The following is a 21,119-nucleotide window of genomic DNA, read 5'->3' as shown; positions in this document are numbered from 1 at the left end:
TGGCTAAATAACAATCTATTCACTAAAAACACACTGTGATACATCAGAAAATATCAAGTGCATTGTCACGCATTAAGCGACTTGCAGTTCACTCAAGGTTAACATTTATCAGACTGTCAAATCCATGACATTGGTGTTGCATGCTCTCTACCAACTGAGCTACAGGAACATGTCTTTTTTATATCTGTACTTGTTGAACACAAAATAAAAAATTATAAATGACTTGCATTTTCTCTGTAGCAATAATCATTTCTAAGAAATGATGACCTCAATCAGAATAAGGACTGACCTGCCAGTTGCTCTTTTGAGTCTAAATTGGTCTACGTTTAATACTTACAGACTCTTTGTAACCAATTGAATGTTCATGAGGTCACAGCAGGGAACTCGCTGCATTTGAAATAATCCCGGCCTGATTTGGCAGAGGCCTCAGCGTGGCATTATGTCCCTGTATGCCACTCCTATCTGAAGTGCCACCCTGTCTAATTCCTTGGTTGGGAGGGGGGTCAACCAGGACACAGACCATATTAACACCTAGCAACCCTTCGACTCCATGAAGAATGTGTCTAACTTCCCCATTGGTTTCTGTTAAAATGACATGTCAACCAAATGATGATCAACAAAAAGGCGGCAGACGAAACAACAGACATCTGTGTGACAAGAGATGCTGTAATGTTGGTAAATTACACATATTAGAAAGTTGCACTCTAGCGCTGCAAATTTTTGCATCACAGCAACACGTCTTACCATGCACAAGTCACTTTTTAAGTTTTTGCAAGTCATGCATTTGAATGCAATATGACATGGAATTAATTACCAATCCATTTGTGTAATGAGTGTAGATTACCAGTGCCAAAACACAGCCAGCATCCACTTTTGTGGGCGTGATTGAATGGCAACATGGAGGCTGGAGGTCAAGTTCACCCATAAGAGCATCTCGATGTACATCAATGGTAACGCAGCATCAAATTACTGCATAAAAGAAAATGCTTAATTTCCCACAACAGTAGCCTAAGTTTTTATTTTTATTTTTACTTTTTGTTGCAAAGGACCCCCAAATAAGATCAACTTGTGAGGGACCCGCTTTCTGAAATACAAAGGCAACTACATATTTTCATGTATAGATACCCATTTATATTGTGTGAGAAAAATAGTAAGCATAGTATTATAAATACAATATGCTGTAAAATTAAATAATGTGCCAAATGCAAAATTAAATAAGTGGCTTTATATTGTCATTGTACTAAAGCCAAAAGAAAATGTTAAAATATTATCTGGAAAATATTGACTTTGTATTAAGTTGGCATCATATGTATTTTCTGCAACCATTAGACTATTGTTAGATGTATACATTTTAAGACTATTTCAGTTCAATTGAATTATATAGCACTTTTGACAATTAATATTTTACAGAGCAAATTTACTGAGAACGGACAAACAAAACAAACACAAAAATACAAATACAAATTATTCTTGTTTTCTTGTACAAGTACAAAGTATGTAACCTTCAAGGAAGGAGAGAAATTTCACAAAACTATAAAAAGATTTGTTTTTATATCTTGGTGTTAAAATTAGGGCTGTCAATAGAATAATTGCAATTGATCTTTTTCCGACCAGTTTTTAGAAGCAGAATGAAACCCTAATAATGTCAAATTCAGTAAACGTCACCTATTTTACTCTTTATTTATTTTTTTTGTATTTGTTTTTTATGTAATTGAAAAAACTAAATCGATTTCAACTATATTTTTTTGCAGACTCCCTGACACCCCCTTGGGACACCAGTTTGAAAACCCCTGGCCTAAACAGTGCCTAAATAGCTGTTTGGCTATTAGTTAACACCAATAGTCTGAACGGCCTATATAATGTCAGCTGGAAAATAAAGTGTTTTCAGAGGCTGATCAAGTAATACCATTTTGATGAAAGATTACAAAGAATTTTTTTTTTTTTTTTTTAAACTGTGGAATAACGTACACAGATAAATTGTGGACAAAATAAATAGGGTCAATTTTTATTTCATGTTGACTTTAAACCTAGAAAACATGACCAGTGTACAAAATCAAAAAGAAAGACACCAGGCCAGAAAGTGAAATCATTTATAATTTCCTTTATTCTGTTACAAACATACATAGCATTTTCTAAATATAGACTTGTAAATCTAAAAAAACAAAAAATAAATAAAACAAATGGTGTAGCCATGGGAAAAATGGAAGACTGCCAGTTCTGATGGAGGCAGTCTGGTGTGGGTGCAGGGCTTGATGGGCGGAGATACTTTGAGTATCTGAGACCTGAGCTGTAGCCTGTGAACTCTCTCCTTCAATATTATGTAACAGATTGTGATTATATATATATATATATATATATATATATATATACATACGCATACATATACACATATATTGAGAATGCCAAGAACCTGAGTTTAAACCAGACAAGGGCATTCCGATGTTAAAATCTCTGCTGAAAACATGAGATATATTGGAAAAATAGCTACCTTTTTGAAAAAGACTGTTCTATGAATAGTGAAGCTTGTGCGTACGACCAGGAAAACAGTGTTCGAAAAGACAGTGGTTGACACACGGATGCTGTTAAGAGCTCGGGTGAATCACCTGGAATAACGTAATATTCTTCGAAAAGTTCTGATATTTCGAACAGAGGTATTGTTCACTCAAAAGCATTCAGACACAAGGCGATGCCCCACTGGACTTTTGCACATATCCTAACTTTAGGAAACAGGAAGACAAATCGGCCAATTGTGAGAGTCGGTGAAGACCCTGACAGGAAATGAACACATTACCCCATCCCTCTGGATGAGTATCGCTTCCTGCCCCTGATTTCTTAGCGTTAAGGCGCTAACAAAACACAAAGCTTTACAGCACATATTCTCACACACACACACACACATACATATATATATATATATATATATATATATATATACATAACTCACATAATACATCTGAAACAAACACAGCTAAGTTTTAGTCAAAAGAAAGTCCATTTCTGGTTTTCACTCTTGCTTTACGATTTGTGCCCAAATCAATTTCAAATGGACTGGTCATCCAAAAAGTGCTGCAATATTCTACTCCACTTTTGACATTTAGTTGCCTAGTGTTTGCATAAAGGCCAAAGTATACTTCGTCTTCTGCACAGTGCGAGTGGAGCAGATTTCATCATCAGCACAGTTTGCGTGGACTGTCCGCATCATCAAAGTGCGCATGCGTCAAACGCATCTACTTTGAAAGGCTGAGCGCTCGAAAGTGTGCGAGAAGGAACGGCATGCAGAAAAACGAAGTATACCCTTGCCTTTAATCTTCGCAGTTATACGCCCTCAAAGTAAAGAAAAAGACTCAAAATGGCTTATTGTCAGTGATTTACGAACTGTAAAGAAACCATAGAAGCAAAATTAATCAACAATCTTGGTTCCTCAGAATGTCACATTCACTATATACGTCATGGCCTTCTTAAACTCTCTGAATTTAGCATACAGCATTAATAAGTTATACAATCAAAACAAATGCATATTATGATCTATAAATGGTGCTATTGTTGATTTTGACACGCCACTGTAACCACAAAGTGCTGAAGAGCCACAAAACTATTCCAAAACTCCTTCCTACAGAGAGTTTGCAAAAAAGCAGCGAGTCGTGATGTAAAGCTATCTCGAACCCCCTTGACTCCTAAAGGGTGCCTCCCATTTACAAATGCTCGGTTTAGTGGAGCAATCGGAACAGCAGTTGAGGAGGGAGGGTCGGGGTGGGACGCAAGAATGTCCTGCCAAAAGCTGCTGTGTCACACTTGGCGTTCAGGCTGCCAAATCAGGCACTGTTTTGTATAGTTAGTCTACACACTTTACCATAAGAGTGCCAGCTATTTATTATTAACAAGCCGAATCACTTGAGCCAAAGTTCATTGGATCACTAAAAACCCTGCATGCCGCATATCAAGCAAAACTCAATGACATGTTTTCTGGATTTCCCACTACATGGCTGCTGCAGCCTTGTCACATGCAGTAAATGCAGTCTGTTGACGTAATAGCATTTGCAGTAGCGAGTGGATGGCTCAACAATCGGGCCCTTGTCCCTCTCAACACTTCAGAGCCAACACCACAGCTGAATCCACGGCCACCAGAGCAGGAATGCATACCCTCCTCATGCTTCTCGCATTAAAATAGCCAGCCTGCTAAGTCAGCTTGCGAAGGAACAGCTGCCGCAATTGTGGATGTACAGAAAATGAATCTGGATGAATCAGGCATAATGGCCCCCGCTAACAATTTTAGTTGCAGTTTACAGATAGTGTGTAAAAACTCGCTATGTTAAAGGGATTGTTCACTCAAAAATGAAAATTCTGAAATGCACCATTCAGAAATTAACTATCCCTTTAGAAAATCAATCAATTGATTTCATACTTGGCTTGATGCAATTTCGACTTTTAACAAATAATTTCGGTAGGATCTTGATATATCACAGCAGTGTACACGACTCAAACAGCTGCCATTTAACATGAAACAGTACGGATGGTCAAAGTAAGCTATGCACATTAACAAAAAACACTGTTGCTCCCAAATAAAAATTGTTCAATTCTTTGCAGTGGACATCAAGAATGTCACAGAATGAAAACAGAAGTGCACAGATGAAATATTTTCAATGTAACAATCTTTCTTCATCATAACCCACTGGTCTACTTGGTTATTTTTAAGCATATTTTTGGTGAGACACTTGGACAATTTTTAGCCCAGTATATGCTTCTCTTTTAATGAATAATAATTACAAAAAAAACATGTTGCATTAATATAGTTGCAGTTACTATGCAAGAAAAGCAATAAATTAAATAAAAGGCAAATGCGGGACGGGCACGCACAGAAATGGACATACTAAAAGACCACTGAAGACTTTTGATATCAATAAACAAAAAACATAATGATGTGCACACTGTAAACTCAAGAGGATTATGGGAGGGGCTAGGGGGATGACATTTCATTGAACTAAAAATCTGTCATGTGCAGTAATAGATGCATTCCTATTGACGTCCTTGAATTATGATAATATACTCTTCCACAAAAAAAAAAAATAATAATAATTATAATACTACACTGGACAATTTTTCAATCCCAGCTTATGTTTTTTTTTTTTTTTTAATTAGCTTCTTGAGCTTTAATAATTCTTTACTTTATATATAACTTTTACTTTGTGTATTCAAAAATATGCTGGTTTGTTTACATATTCTCTCATATAGAATGATCTTAAAAAACAAAACAACAACACCACAAAAAAGGGAGAGGGGTAAAAATACACAAATTCATGTAGCTTGATGTTGTGTGTTATCACGCTATAATTCTACTGACTTATGCAATCTGTCTTTAAATATTCAGAGGGGACCTTATGTCCAACATAGTCAGAAAGATTTGGACCCAAGTCAAGAAAAAAGCTCTTTGTATGTTGACCCTAACCCTAAATATCCCATAGGTTCCCTGCAGGCTGCAGCCATAGTTTCAGTTTATAACACTGGAAGAGTAAAAACTTCCGGTAGAATGAAGTCACTGCTAGACAGATTCTGACTTCCGATTTAAATTCTTTGAGACCCTCTGAACACAAAACAGGGGTTGAAACGTTCATGTTTAAAGGGATAGTTCACCCAAAAATTTCTATTTTGTCATCACTGACATTTTCCTCGCATTGTTCCAAGCCTGTATGACTTTCTTTCTTCCGTGAAATAAAAAATGAGACAGAATGTTAGCTTCAGACAGTCACCATCCACTTTCACTGTATGGACAAAATATACAATGGAAGTGAATGGTGATTAGGTACTGTGTATAGTAGAAAGTCACACAGGTTTGGAACAATGACAGAGTTATTAATTTTTTTGTTGAACTCTCTCTTTAAAAGATATTTCCCTCCAAATCTAAATGTAAAACATTTAATTCTAAAATCAGCAAGTCATAAAACTCTTGCATAAATTTAGATGGATACGTGGCTTTTCAAATGAAGCCTAAAGAAAACAAACATCCTAAAACAATAACTCAGGAGACCCTTGGGAACATCGGTCTGTAAAAGAAAAAAAATTATAATCTGAGAACACAACTTTCTGTAGTCACGTCACAATGTAATGATGACATTCTTCAAATTGCACATTTTGATAACAGTTGTGAAGTCCCATGCTGCCTTTGTTAGAAACGCACTATGAAGACCAGTGACACTGAATATCTATATTACATTTTTCCCCATGAAATCTGTTGGACAGTATGCACCCAAATAGCCTGATATTCACGTGTCGACTGTGTTTCAAATTCAGAAGTCTTAGTGTTGGGTGTACTAAAGGTTTAATTGTTAACTAAGACAATTAAACTTGCTGGTTTAACAGGACAGGGCAGCATAAATTTTTCAGAAATAAATTAATCTGATTAACAAAATCTAATTATCATTGAGGGCCCCTACTTCATGGGGCACAGGACAAGGAGACCCCTGATGACAGCCCCACATATGAAACATCCTTTGCCCATGGCTTCTTATAAATGACCCCCACCCCCCACCTTTAAACTTCACAGATCTATTTTTCTGTCAAATGAATAGTATGCCACAATATCTTTGTAGGTTATTTCAGTTCAATTCATGCACTTCTCGTTTCTCATACACCTATTGAACTCTACATGTCAGTCATCGTCCACATCTTCCCCTTCCGACTCTTCTCTCCTCTCGTACATCTTATCCCGGTGTCTCTCCTGGATCTCCTTCATCTCCTCGGCATAACGACAGAAGGCTCCTCCAAACTTACCCCAGGCTTTGAAGGGAATGGTGATGGAGTTCCTGTAGCTGGGTTTGACCTCGCTAACCCGCAGGAACACCCCGTACTTGTTGGAGCCGACGTCGAAAAAGAACCTCTTGGAGTCCACGATGATGGAGGTGCCCTCGGGCAGCTCTCCGTATACCCCCGGGGCGCCGGGCCCCCCGCTCAGCTCCTCGTCCTCGCCGCCGTAGTCGTCGATGAGTTTGGCCAGGGCGTCACGGAACTCGATCAGGCCCTGAGCCGGGAGCGCGATAGTCTGGCCGGCCTGCACGGCACCGCCGGGGCCGCCGCCGACTCCGAAGCCAGGCCCTCGATTGACGGTCTGCCGGATTCGCAGGAACCTCCCGCGCTGGTTCTCCTTCAGGTCGAGGTAGTATTTGCGGTTCTCGCGCACCAAGAACTCGCTTTTGAGCGCCCGCCTTGGGCCGCCGTCCTCGCCGCCGGAGGACTGTGCGATCTGCTCCGGGCTGCTGGGCCCCAGCTGGGCGTAGTGCTCAATGAAATCCCCGAGGTAGTCGCGGAACTCCGCCGCTACGGACATGGACAAAGTCAGGCGGCTCTTGGAGCCCCCGGCGCCCACCTCCGCTATCTTAATGAAGCGACCCTTAGAGTTCTGCTTGACGTCCAGGTAGAAGCGCTTGTTCTGGATGTCCAGGCGCTTGGACGCCAGCTCCTGGGTCTCCTGCTCCCGCTGGAAGTGCTGGAAGCCGCCGCCGCCACCGCCGCTACTACCACCGCGCTCGCTCCCACTGTCTCCATCCGCCATCTTCACCACCTCCAGCTAACTTCTCCCACAGAAAAACGCTCCTCTCTGCTCCAGCACACTCTGGTCTCAGCACCACAGCATTGGCCTCACGTCTGCCAATAACAGGGACTGCGCACGCGGAGGGTCACTCATAGGTTTGAGCGCTTGTCATTCGGAGCACAAAGGAGGTGATGTCAGTCTCCATTGGACAGAGACATTTCCTCCTCCTGTGCATGTATTTCCTGTCCTTCTGGGGCTCACATGATGCTTTGAAGGAGAATTAATAATAATATTAATAATAAGACTTTAAAACAAATGAATTAATTTATATATCATATAAAATCCTCCTTGTAGATTTATGTTTCCAGGTTATTGTAGAAATAATAGGTACTAATAAACATAATAATAATAAAATGATGATGATGATGATGATTATATTCTTTAAGACAAATGAATTATTTTATATAGCATATAAGAACCTCTTTGGACTTAGAAAAAAGTGATTGGAATTTATTGGGATTTATTTTTCCACGTCATTATAGAGTTTGGAAGCTTTGAAGAAGAAATAATACTGATCAATATAATAATAATAATGATAATTTTTAAAAACAGAATTATTATTATTTTTTTTTTTTTTTTAGCATATAATAACCTTTTTGGACCCAGATAAAAGAGTTTGGAATTCATTTTTCCATGTCATTATAGAGTTTAGAAGCTTAGAATAAGAAATAATAGGTACTAATAAATATAATAAAACATAATAATAATATTAATAATGATAGTAATAATAATAAACAGATTTTTTTTATGTAGCATATAATAACATCCTTGGACCCAAAAAAAAAGGGTTTTATATGTATTTTTCCACGTCATTGTAAAGTTTGGAAGCTTTGAAGGTAAAATAATACTGATAAATACAATAATAATAATAATTTTTTTTATACAGAATTATTATATATTTAGCAAATAATAACCTCTTTGCTTGCCAAGATAAAAGTGTTAGGAATTAATTTTCCCTTGTCATTATAGAGATTGGAAGCTTTGAAGAAGAAATAATAGGTACTAATAAATATAATAATAATAATAATAATAATAATAATAATAAATTGAATTTTGTATGTGGCATAGACCTAGAAAAAAGATTTTATAATTTATTTTTCTACATTTGGAGCATAAGAAACATAAGACTTAAAAATAAATAAATAAAACGGACATATTTTTTTAATCCTCATGTAGAGAAAAATCATACTGTGCTTTAAAAACTCAATCATAATGTGCTTTTTAGAAACTGTGCTTTAGAAAACAAACATAATTGATAATAATAAAATAATATCAAAGCAATCTACTGTTCCTCTTTCTATCATTTTTATTGTTATGTCGGCCTTTTTCATGAAATCATGGCCAAAACCCCAACCCCAACCCCAAAGTGCTGCCTTTCAAAAATAATGTTTATATAGTGCTTTATAGAGAGCACATGTACATAAATGCACATACAGATTTCTGTATTGCCCTTAAAAACTGATCCAGGATCAGCCATTTTCCCACCCCTATGACATGACGTAAAAGCTGATTTCAGTCTGCTGAACTTCCGCCTTTATTTGGATTTGAGGCAAAGCCAGAGAATATTTAGCAGAGACAGCACATTTCTATTGAAATTAATGGGAGAAATTGGAACGTCAACCAAGGAGCTCTAAGCGCCCAACGGATGTAGAAAGGAAGTCCTGCCTTATAGTTAAAAGAGCCAATAACCTTACAGACATCACCGCCCATCTGGCACCAATAGTTATGCATGCGATTATCTAATCAGCCAATCGTGTGGCAGCAGTGCAGTGCATAAAATCACGCAGATACAGGTCAGGAACTTCAGTTAATGTTCACATCAACCATCAGAATGGGGGAAAAAATGTGATCTCAGTGATTTGGACTGTGGCATGATTGTTGGTGCCAGATGGGCTGGTTTGAGTATTTCTGTAACTGCTGATCTCCTGGGATTTTCACACACAACAGTCTCTAGAATTTACTCAGATTGGTGCCAAAAACAAAAAACATCCAGCGAGCGGCAGTTCTGTGGACGGAAATGCCTTGTTGATGAGAGAGGTCAACAGAGAATGGCCAGACTGGTTCGAACAAAGTCTGCGGTAACTCAAATAACCGCTCTGTACAATTGTGGTGAGAAGAATATCATCTCTGAATGCTATTCTGAGATGCGGCTGGCGGCACGAGGGGGACCTACACAATATTAGGCAGGTGGTTTTAATGTTGTGGCTGATCGGTGTACAATTGTTACATCAAATGACACAATTGATTTAATAAAATGAATCATTTGTCTGCTAGTACTACTGTTTAACTATCAATTGTTTTTAAGTATTGTTCCAATTCCGAACGAACAACACGTCTTAACAGTTGGTGACCAAGTTTAAATGATGCAAACAATAAATGGGTTTTTTAAAAAACTGGGGAAATGTGCCACATATCTATCAATATCGCTAACTTAAATAATTATATTTAATATCGCCCTCAGTGACCTCATAAGCAATGACGCCCTTTATCTGTCTCTACAGCTTTAACAGCAAAATGCAATGCACAGCTTTTATCAAACACGTTATTAGGCTTTTATTTATAAACACTTTTTTAAAATATTAAAAAAAATTAAAAAAAATTTATAAAATATATTATTGTCCCTGAAACCCATCCAAGCACTTCAAACTTTTTTTTAAATTTTTTTTTAAATTTTTATTTTATTTTTTATTGCTTTAATCAATATAACATGGCAGTCAAACCAACATAATAAATAAACTAAAACAACAACAACAAAAATAATACTTACAAAAGGCTATAAATTATACAATATACAATGCAAGATTCAAAAGGGGATATTCAAGTCTTTATAAAAGTTAATACTCTTTAACGCTTTACTGTTTTTTTTACTCCTGTTAACATATTAAAGTAATAATTCTATTTTGAAGTGATGCACTTCAGACTTGATAAACACTTTAATTTCTTTAATCGGCTCTACTGTAATAAATAATGAATACACGCATGCGCACAAGACCTGTGCGCCGGTGGTCCGGGAGAAAAAAAACGCAAAACGCCACACGTATAAACAGCCCCGTGATTGGCTGAAAGCAATGATTCAAATCAAGACGGAGCTCATTGATTGGTTACCACGCCGAGCCATGCCGCGCTATCACTGAAGTAGGGATCTTTGTGTTTTCCCTCCGTTTCTAGAGAAAAGAGACGAAGCTCATCCGGCGACATGGTAAATTTAGTTTGGTATTTTCTTAATAGTCAAAACGACATAAGTCGGATCGTGATGTCAAGTGTAAACTGTAATGTTGCACTATTTTAGTTCGATGCATGTAGTGGCTTTAAAAAGCGTGCGGTGTTTGTGTTTTGGTGAAAGAGCGCCGACCATGGGAATAAAGTGAATTTAGTGCATCTTTATTTTGCAAAAGGAGTTAAAGACCCAGGATTAAATTTGATTTATCGTGTGTATTTAATAAGTAAAAGCGAAGTTTTCTCGCTTTAAACGAATAAGTCTGCTCTGTTTACACATTATAACCCAGTATAGTGGAATATTTTGGTGGTGGGGATTTTTTTATGGCCTGTTTGGTTGTCTCTGAATTGTATTGCTTACATTGATTTTCCTGTGGATTATTTTTATTATTATTATTATTATTATTTTCTTCTCCATATATATATATATATATATATATATATATATATATATATATAACTTTGTTTTTGTGCTACTCATATAACTTTGTTTTTGTGTTACTCTAGGCAGGAGGAAAAGCTGGAAAAGACAGTGGCAAAGCGAAGGCAAAAGCAATTTCCAGATCTCAAAGAGCTGGTCTCCAGGTGCATATTCTTCTTCCAAAGAAAATGTAGATATCAGATTTAAATGAATGATGTTGGCTTTATATGAGGCTTTTTCTGCAGTTTCCTGTAGGGCGTATCCATAGGCACCTGAAAACTCGAACCACCAGCCATGGGCGTGTTGGTGCTACAGCAGCGGTGTACAGCGCGGCTATCTTGGAGTATCTGACCGCTGAGGTAATGTTTTTTTTAGGAGAGGGTTCCCACAGACATGGAAAGCCTGGAAATATCAGGGAATTTTAAAATTGTTAAAGATTACAAACTCGGAAAAGTAATGAAAATTTCTGTTGGAAGTATATGTTGTTGTTGTGCTCAACTCCAATATATTCAGTCAGCTTGAAGTTGCTTTTAAACAGTTAAAAAACTGTTAGGCTGGTTTTTGGCTGGCATATGAATCGCATGTTTTTATAGCAGCTATAAGATAAATGCAACCTCACTTAGAGCCAGTGCTTGTCAAATTTGCAGGTGTTGGAGTTGGCTGGTAATGCCTCTAAGGACTTGAAGGTGAAACGTATCACTCCAAGGCATTTACAGTTGGCCATCCGTGGAGATGAGGAGTTGGACTCGCTCATCAAAGCCACCATTGCTGGCGGAGGTGAGTTTTGTGTACATAGAATGCATGCATGACATTATGTTATTGTTTGGACCTAGGGATCTTGATGTTTTATGGCTTTATTTAGAGTCCTGCCCAGTTACATAAGTCTGACCTAACATTTATGTTGCCAGATTTGATCTATTTCTGGCATATGAGTTGTTGCTCTGTGAAATATCCAAGTTAATTGAGTTCAAAACTCAAAAATGCTTTTACATACATTATTTTCATTGTAAAATGTTTACCTTATGATGCAATGGTCTTACAACAGTATAATTCAATGCAACATCACAGAATGACAGCTTTAGACTTTGGCTTCTGCTATTGTTTTTAGTGTATTTTAATGCTGTCTTTTTCTTTCAGGGGTGATTCCACACATTCACAAGTCTCTGATTGGAAAGAAGGGCCAGCAGAAAACTGTATAAGATGCATCTGGACTTTGTCTTTATAGTAAACGGCAATCAGTATGGAGAAAGCAGTTGTTTCGTTACATTCCCTCTTTGTTTGGTTAAGTTTTTAAACGTAGTTTGACTTAACATTTGTTAGAGTTTAACATACTGTTTCCATGATGGGAGGGCAATTAGTGGTCTGGGGTAAGAAAAACAAATTGTCTTCTTTTTTTATTTTTATTATTGTTGTAATTAGGTGGGTTAAGGAATAGGTTTTGGGTTTTTCCTAAGGTGTGGGTTTCGTTATTAGCTTTTGAAAATCTGTTTTATACATTAAATTTTTCCTATATTTTATGCCTTTCCTGTGATTTATTTCATTTGTTGATGAGCACTGACACTTTTTTCTTATGGGATTCATATTCAACTGTAGGTTATAATTGAATGGCACAATCATAAAACAAAACATGGCAACAAAGAAAAAAAATGAAATGACCCTTTCAGAAGTCTTCATACCCTTAGTTCTTAATACTGTGTATTGCCCCCTTTAGCATCAATGACACCGTGCAGTCTTTTGTAATAGTTGTCTATGAGGCCCCAAATTCTTGCAGGTGGTATAGCTGCCCATTCGTCTTGGCAAAATGCCTCCAAGTCATGCAAATCTTTGGTCGTCTTGCATGAACTGCACGTTTGAGATCTCCCCAGAGTGGCTTGATGATATTAAGTTCAGGAGACTCTGATGGTCACTCCAGAACCTTCACCTTTTTCTGCTGTAACCACTGAAGGGTCAACTTGGCCTTGTGCTTAGGGTCATTGTCGTGCTGGAAAGTCCAAGAGCGTCCCATGCGCAGCTGTCGTGCAGAAGAATGCAAATTGTCTGCCAGTATTTTCTGATAACATGCTGCATTCATCTTGCCATCAATTTTCACAAGATTCCCCGTGCCTTTAGAGCTCACACACCCCCAAAACATCAGTGAGCCACCACCATGCTTCACAGTGGGGATGGTATTCTTTTCACTATAGGCCTTGTTGACCCTTCTCCAAACATAGCGCTTATGGTTGTGACCATAAAGCTCTATTTTGGTCACGTCACTCCAAAATACAGTGTGCCAGAAGCTGAGAGGCGTGTCAAGGTGTTGTCGGGGATATTGTAATCGGGCTTTTTTGTGGCATTGGTGCAGTAAAGGCTTCTTTCTGGCAACTTGACCATGCAGCTCATTTTTGTTCAACTATCGTTGTATTGTGCTCCTTGAAACAACCACACCGTCTTTTTCCAGAGCAGCCTGTATTTCTCCTGAGGTTACCTGTGAGTTTTTCTTTGTATTCCAAACAATTCTTCTGGCAGTTGTGGCTGAAATCTTTCTTGGTCTACCTGACCTTGGCTTGGTATCAAGAGATCTCCGAATTTTCCACTTCTTAATAAGTGATTGAACAGTACTGACTGGCATTTTCAAGGCTTTGGATATCTTTTATATCCTTTTCCATCTTTATAAAGTTAAATTACCTTGTTACGCAGGTCTTTTGACAGTTCTTTTCTGCTCCCCATGGCTCAGTATCTAGCCTGCTCAGTGCATCCATGTGAGAGCTAACAAACTCATTGACTATTTATACACAGACACTAATTGCAATTTAAAAAGCCACAGGTGTGGGAAATTAACCTTTAATTGCCATTTAAACCTGTGTGTGTCACCTTGTGTGTCTGTAACAAGGCCAAACATTCAAGGGTATGTAAACTTTTGACCAGGGCCATTTGGGTGATTTCTGTTATCATTATGATTTAAAAAGGAGATAAACAACTATGTGATAATAAATGGCTTCATATGATCACTATCCTTAAATAAAAGACATTTTTTTGCATGATCAGTCATATTTTCAAAATCAATGCCAAAATTTCACAATTTCTGCCAGGTTATGTTTTTAGATTTGTTATGATGACCTGAACTAAAGAAAAAAAAATGCTTTGAATTTACATGATTTAATTATGAAGAACTGGTTTTTGATTGGTTCACATTCACCCAATATAATGTAATCTAGTAGAGTGCACATTTTTGAGAATTACATTAATCAAAAGCAAAGAAAACAAGTTTAGAAGAGAAACTATTTTGTTGTGTATATCGCAAACAATATAATTGAGTTTTTTTTTTTTTTTTTCAGTGTGTGGAATTTTTTATTTTTACAGTAAAGAAGTTCTTTGCACTAATGGAAATAACTAATTTACAGTGTAGTCAAATAGAAAACGATTTATTTATACACTCCTCTTGTACACATAGGCATGAATGAAATAGAATTTTCAAGATTTACAAACATTTAAATAATTTGTCAAACAATATAAAAACAGCATTAAACTAAAGGGATCACATTCGATTGCACTTCCCCCTGTATTCACAAATGTAAACAATGCCAAAGAAAAAGCAATGAAATTACCCTGATAGCACACGTACATCACCCAGACGTCTATTTGATGTGTTTACATTTGGAAGACGTATTTTTTATGTAGTTTGCTCATCTGCAATACGTCTATAAGACATTTCCTCTCAAATGTCAATAAGACATTCAGCAGATGCCTTAGAGACGTTTATGATTTAGGATGTTGGATGGTGACGCTTTCCAGATGAAAAGATCTAAAACAGACATCTTGGAGATGTACGTGTGCTATCTGGGGAAAGTTTTGTTGGCATTCTGTCTTCTCACTGTGTGTTGTAATACTGAGAGTGGTAAGGCTGGTACGGTGCCATCATGGAAGTGTTGCTAGGGTGCACTGGCAGGTTCTGTTGGGTGCTGTACGGGTACAAGGCCTCCATGGGCAGCGTCGGGATGCTTCCTGCTGCTGCCGGACTGTAGTGGAATGCTGGGGGGCACTGGGCATAAGGTGCCGTGCTCTCCTGCATTCCTGAGTAGTAGCTGGGATACAGAGCGGGTCGGTAACTGTGCAGGTCAGAGTAATGCATCATATGGGATGCGACCTTCGCCTGGCAAGCGTGAGCCAAGCTGTCCTGAACGGTTCTTTTCAGCTTCATGCGGCGGTTCTGGAACCAGTTTCTGATCTGGAAGTGAGAAACATGGCGAAGGTTGGCACTTTGTTGTGTGTAAACACAAGTTCAGTCTCATGAACGTTTTCTTTGTCCATAAGTTCTAGTAATAGGAGGTACTACAGGTGAGTAGTCTAAAGGCACCTTTACACAGTCTAGTTAATCCTGCTCTGTGCCTGCTTAAAATTCTGTGTAAAGACGCAATGCAGAATAAAAGCCAGTCTAAATTAAGCCTGCTCTAACCCACCTCAGAGCAGCCTTAAACTTTGTTTTTGTCATTATAGAGCTTATATTTCATAATTTCATTTCACGTTTAAGGTATAATTTCATATTTTCATTAATTTCATGTTTCAATATTCAAAATTTTATATTTAAAACATTTATCTCAAATTATGTAAGCAATTGTACTGTAATTTCTGTGTAAATGCATTCATGCCTGCTCTGAGCTGCACTAAACAGTCTGTGTAAATGCATATAAATGCCAGTTTAAATGCAGCTTCTGTGCTGCTAAATATGGCATTGCTTTCCTTTTAGTAAAATGGAACTTTTAGGGTTAAAGGTGTGTGTTGAGGTATGTTTTTTTCTTTTTTTTCTTTACCCATTTAAAATGTTGTGCAAATCAGCCATCATCTTGTTAAATATGCATTTAAAAAAATGTCTGCAAAATGTAACTAAAATAAATTGGCCATTAAAATATGCTAACTTTAGTTTTGTTTACTTGGCGAAGGTGATCAGATCATTGAGATTTTAATTTACACATGTTGCAGAAAGTCAAAATTGCATGCATGACCTACAATCTGTATTACCTCCCTAAAATATCAGACTAACATTGTATACATGACTCTTATACTGTAGTTATGATAAATAATTTTATGAGACAAGCCACATACCTGTTTATCAGACAGATTTAGTGTTTTGCAGAGCTCTGCCTTGTCTTGGGCTCCAAGATAAGCATTTCTTTTGAAGGCCTTCTCCAGACTGCTGATCTGCTCGGCGGTGAATGCTGTTCGGGGCCTGCGCCCAGTAGAGGGCGATACACAAGGAGCTGGGTCCTTGGGGGCCCAAGGTGAGAGAGAGCGCCCCCCTTCACTCTCGTACCCTGAGGTCTCTTCCTCCTCTGCGCTGCTACTGAAACCTTGCTCTGATGCTATAAGTGAAAAGACATGTATGAATGTAAATATAGGGCTAAGTAACAAAAAAAAAAATAACATAAAAATGGAGGAGCAGATATGCAATCTGTACATTTGAAAAAAAAACTTCAGATAAGGTTGTGAAAATATTTATTATATTTTTCTAAATTCTAAATAAATGTAATTTAAATGTAATAGATTGTTTAAAAAGTATATTAGTTTCATGAATAGTATTTTAATATTACAGTATTTTACATATGACTTTTATTACTATTTTTGAAGTAAAAAAAAAAAAAAGTGGTATGGTGCAATTTAACCATTATTTAGACAATTTTTACCATTAAATAGTATTTTAATAGCATTTTTAGAATAATATTGAATATTGGCTTATACAAATTTAAAGCAAATTAATTTACAATGTTAAAATGAGATTATTAGAATAGTTTTTTACCATGAATGTATTGCTGGATGATATTGCTGTTGATTGTGTCTTGCTTAGATGTACTCAAAGGACTGTTACCTTGCTGCACTGGCTCCATATGTTTTTCCTGATTTTCCCTGTTTTCTGGTCTCCATCTGCTGTAGAAGCCAGGGAGGCTCTCAGAAGCCGTGCCAGATGTGCTGGGCCCGTCCTGGCCAGAGGAGACCCAAGAGTTTGAAGGATATGTTGCCGATGCCGGGCTACATGAGGCCTGGCTGCTTTGGGACAACCACTCAATGGAAAAAAGGCCCTTCATCATCTCAGATGTGTCCAAATCCAGGAAATAGTGACAAATATCCAGCAAGAACAAGGTAAATCAGCAATTCTTCTTTAAGGTGAGTTCCCAGACTCTTCTGAACAGAATGAGGTCCTGTGATTGAGTGACTCAGAATGCTGTTTGTGTTCTGATAAGCGTGGCATCGGGTTCACTGATCAGTATTGGTCTCGAGTATTTATAGGGGTAATCCCAGCTCATTTACAATTCACTTTGCCCAGGATCAAAGGAGACATCCTCCCCTGCCCTGATCTCCACCCCTTCAGTTTTCACAAGTGTGGTAATGAAGACGTCTCAATCGGCCTTGAGTGAACCCATTAACTTCTGGCACCAGTAAGTCTGGAGATGTAATCCCTCCCTAAAACCATCTCTGATCCTGTCTCCTATCCAAGGTGTGTGTGCATGCGTGAGTATGTGATTTCATATGTCCACGTTAGAAGAATCTGGTAGGTGAAGTTCAAGGTTAAAACAGTGTTAACCTGATGAAATCATGGAAATTATAATCAATGGCAATATTTTGGTTTTTAGCTATTCCTCATTTAAGTATTACTGCAAGAAAATCTGAGGTAAGCTACTCAAACTGATGTGACATGGTAAAGCATCATTTTATGATCTGAACAGGGCTAAATGCAGCTTTGGAAAAGAAGTACTTTATTAATTTTTAGTACTGATTCCAGAATAACAACATGGAGCACAAATGTTTTACAATCCTTTTCGCACCCTCTTAGAATAGAAATGGTCACGTCAGATAACTTCAAAAAAGGACTTGAGTTTATTTGTTTGTTTGTTCAGAATAATGTTTACTCATTCCTGCATAACAAAACAAAGAATAACTGTTTCATAGCCCTTTTACGTAGAATAGAAATGGTCAAACATGTACTTCAAAAAAGACATCCAGCTTGTTTGTTTGTTTGTTTAGGATCACTTTGAATAATGCCAGCATAACAAAATAAAGCACAATTGTGTCATAGCCTGTTTACATATTAGAAAAATAATGGTCAAACATCTATTTCATAAAACGACATCCATTTTGATGGTTGTTTTTGTTAGTTTGTTTATTTGTTTGTTTAGAGTCACAGTTACTGATTCCAGCATACCAAAATAAAGCGCAGTTGTTTCATTGCCCTTTTTACTTTACTGGTCAAACAACTACTTAAAAAAAAACAAAACATCCAGTATGATGTTTGTTTTGTTTGTTTGTTTGTTTGTTAATCTGATCCCAGCATAACAAAACGAGGCACAAATATTTCAAAGTCTATTTTCTGAATCTCTTTAGAATAAAAATGGTCACGTCAGAGCAGTCTGATGCTCATTAAGATCTATATTTATTTCATTATTTATTAAATGAATCAAATCTTGTTTATTGATTCAAATGGAAACAAAAAAAAAAAAATCATGCAATTCTGTTGCTCTGAGAAAATATCACACAAACTCACATACAAACGTTCTCTCTCTGTCTCATACACACTTAATGTTCCTGTGAGTAGCTGCAAATGTGGGTAATTTAGCCCTTGTTCATGCCCTTTTTGGTAAGTATTGGTTTCAAAGCACACGGTTCTTTTGAAGTGGCAGGTAGAGGTTAATGGGCTGTTTTAGAAACACTACACGAGTACAGAGACAGTAGTCTGCAGAGGCTCAACTACTGATGGAGATAACTGCCAGCCCTTGGATCTATTCACCCCTCAAACAGGATCAATACGCATAGTTGATCTGGTTTATCAGCTGTTTGTTGGAGATTAACTTGATCAGTCCCACCACTGAAGAATCCATGATTTCAAAGCTTGCCAGACACGTCTGGTTATCCAATGAGCAAATAAAACAGCCTCAGATTGTTCTGTTGTTGTTTCTCAAAGATCTGACAGGCTTGATCCCTTCTGGGTACATTGAAGAGAAGAAACAGAAAGAAGGTGCCAAGGGTGGAGATTTTATGCATACAAAGGTCCACTAAACATCACTCAATGCATTATCACCTATCTGCTTCATCCTGGCAAATGATTCATAGTCCTATATAATTTCATTTATTTACTTATTTGTTTGTTTGTTTCATTAGATGGTTCAGTGTTTCCTTATTTGTGTTTTTTGTTGTTGTTGGGTTCAGTGGTTGTTTGTTTGCTATTTATTTGGAAAATCACAAAATTAAGCATGTTTTCTTTTGTTTACACATCTTTAAAAGCACAATTGATAAGGTATCTTCATGGTGAACAGATGATGCATACTGTATATCAAAGACATAAAACAAAGAACAAATTAGATGAATATTATAATATATAGTAACTGTAAGGAATTGTAACTTATAACTCATTTACTTATTTACTCATATATCTAAAATAGTATATATTTTTCTATAGTACATTATGTGTTTGTATATATAGATTTTATATATATATATATATATATATATATATATATAATCTATACCAATTAATTATCACAAAAGAAAAGAAAATAACAAAAACAAAATAATGGGCAAATGTTTCATAGCCTTTTCCATAGTAGAAGTTGTCAACAACAACTTCAAAAATAAAAGACATCCAGTTTGATTGAGTTTGTTTGTTTAGAATCGTTTTATTGATTCCAGCATAAAAAACGAGGTGCATACATGTCATAGTCCATTTTCAGAGTCTCTTTAGAATAGAAATGATCATGTCAGGTCAGTTTGATGTTCAATAAGATTTTTCTTAATTCATTTCACAAAAATTTGAGTATGACTTCAGTATTACTCCTTTAAATGACCCTCAAGGAGTCAACGATATAAGTTATTAAAATGATTTTGGTTTTGAAATAATATACGTAATCTGCTCATTGTATAAACTAATCAGAATAAAATCATATAGCTTTGATTTGTAGTTGAATCTAAATATATTCCACCCACTTCAGCCCATTTAAATGTTCAAAGGGCAGATAATGTTTGCACTCTCATCATATCTTCATTTCTATCTCTTTCTCTCTCTCTCTGTCACTAAAAGGCCAAACAAACACCCCAATCTCATTCTTGCCTTATCTGTCAATGATCTCTCATTTAGGGTTTCTATATTCCAGTAAGGTTCTGCATTAGGAGACAGTCCCTGTCTCGTTTCCAATTTCCCCGGGCCCTGATATGTGATAAAGGATGGTTTGACTTTGATGTGCGTGTCAGCAGAGAGGACTCAGGCTACAGTACAGACAGGAGCCTGTTTTTATGGATGACAGACGGGAGGGGTTGGAGACGGCAGGTCCACTTCTCATCTCACTAACACAGTCATTAAAACAGTGATTACAGTGTGAGAGTCAGCATCGTCATGTTATAATGTTTCTGAGCTGACAGGAGCAAACAGTGATATGAAGTATCAGAATTCAGGAATAGGATGTATTGCAGTAAAACATGTAGTAAATTAGTTATGTAAGTAGGTTGCTTCACTTTGAACGCCCTGTTTTTCTATACATTAAGGTTGTGTGTCAGATAGGGAGGGAATATGTACAATTGGAGAGTTTAAATTTTTGAAACTGAGAAGGTTGCTTTCATGACAAAGATTTTTAATTTTTTATCATATTTTAACTTTTATTGCTTAAAAAGTTAGCAATGTCAATTCTTTAATAAATTCTACCATGTCTTTAAAACCATGCATCAATTAAAGATCCAGGGCCCTATTTTAAGACTGCTAGCGCAGCATGCAATATGTAGGTCGGCGAAATAGTGCACACAAAGCGTGAATTGGTTTGGTCAGATTGCAATTTGTAACACTTTATTAACATACTGTAAAAGACGCCACAGTTTGCACACATATGCCCACAGATACCGCAAGCGCTCCCGCCCATCCCAGCTTGTGCATTGCTCTGGCATGAAAAT

At 37.1% G+C, this 21,119-nt stretch overlaps 3 protein-coding genes across 3 annotated transcripts; 1 reads left to right on the top strand and 2 right to left on the bottom strand.

The window, feature by feature from the left end:
- Nucleotides 1–2,086: 2,086 nt before the first annotated feature.
- Nucleotides 2,087–7,889, bottom strand: LOC127432613 (transcriptional activator protein Pur-beta-like). Its single transcript, XM_051683916.1, has one exon. It carries the CDS (start codon nt 7,541–7,543, stop codon nt 6,644–6,646), a length of 900 nt encoding a protein of 299 aa, XP_051539876.1. The 5' UTR covers nt 7,544–7,889; the 3' UTR covers nt 2,087–6,643.
- Nucleotides 7,890–10,668: 2,779 nt separating this feature from the next.
- On the top strand, nt 10,669–12,736 carry LOC127432633 (histone H2A.V-like). The gene is made up of 5 exons (XM_051683949.1): nt 10,669–10,781; nt 11,306–11,383; nt 11,465–11,578; nt 11,867–11,996; nt 12,357–12,736. Exons 1-5 carry the CDS (start codon nt 10,779–10,781, stop codon nt 12,416–12,418), a joined length of 387 nt encoding a protein of 128 aa, XP_051539909.1. The 5' UTR covers nt 10,669–10,778; the 3' UTR covers nt 12,419–12,736.
- A 2,330-nt stretch (nt 12,737–15,066) lies between these two features.
- ved (ventrally expressed dharma/bozozok antagonist) lies at nt 15,067–17,278 on the bottom strand. Its single transcript, XM_051683169.1, has 3 exons — nt 17,017–17,278; nt 16,299–16,549; nt 15,067–15,423 (listed from the first exon to the last, which is right to left on the bottom strand). The coding sequence occupies exons 1-3, from the start codon at nt 17,276–17,278 to the stop codon at nt 15,067–15,069; spliced, it is 870 nt and encodes a 289-aa protein (XP_051539129.1).
- Nucleotides 17,279–21,119: the final 3,841 nt, after the last annotated feature.

Source organism: Myxocyprinus asiaticus, chromosome 42, assembly GCF_019703515.2.
Source record: "Myxocyprinus asiaticus isolate MX2 ecotype Aquarium Trade chromosome 42, UBuf_Myxa_2, whole genome shotgun sequence".
Lineage (NCBI taxonomy): Eukaryota > Metazoa > Chordata > Actinopteri > Cypriniformes > Catostomidae > Myxocyprinus > Myxocyprinus asiaticus.
This window is presented reverse-complemented; position numbering and strand designations above follow the sequence as displayed.

Coding starts and splice junctions, on each gene's coding strand:
- LOC127432633 (XM_051683949.1), top strand. Junction 11,384..11,464: donor CTCAAAGAGCTGGTCTCCAG/GTGCATATTCTT, acceptor CTTTTTCTGCAG/TTTCCTGTAGGGCGTATCCA. Junction 11,997..12,356: donor AGCCACCATTGCTGGCGGAG/GTGAGTTTTGTG, acceptor TTTTTCTTTCAG/GGGTGATTCCACACATTCAC.
- LOC127432613 (XM_051683916.1), bottom strand. CDS start 7,543: ATGGCGGATGGAGACAGTGGGAGCGAGCGCGGTGGTAGTAGCGGCGGT.
- ved (XM_051683169.1), bottom strand. CDS start 17,278: ATGATGAAGGGCCTTTTTTCCATTGAGTGGTTGTCCCAAAGCAGCCAG. Junction 16,550..17,016: donor TAAGCAAGACACAATCAACA/GCAATATCATCC, acceptor TTATAGCATCAG/AGCAAGGTTTCAGTAGCAGC. Junction 15,424..16,298: donor TAAATCTGTCTGATAAACAG/GTATGTGGCTTG, acceptor TCTCACTTCCAG/ATCAGAAACTGGTTCCAGAA.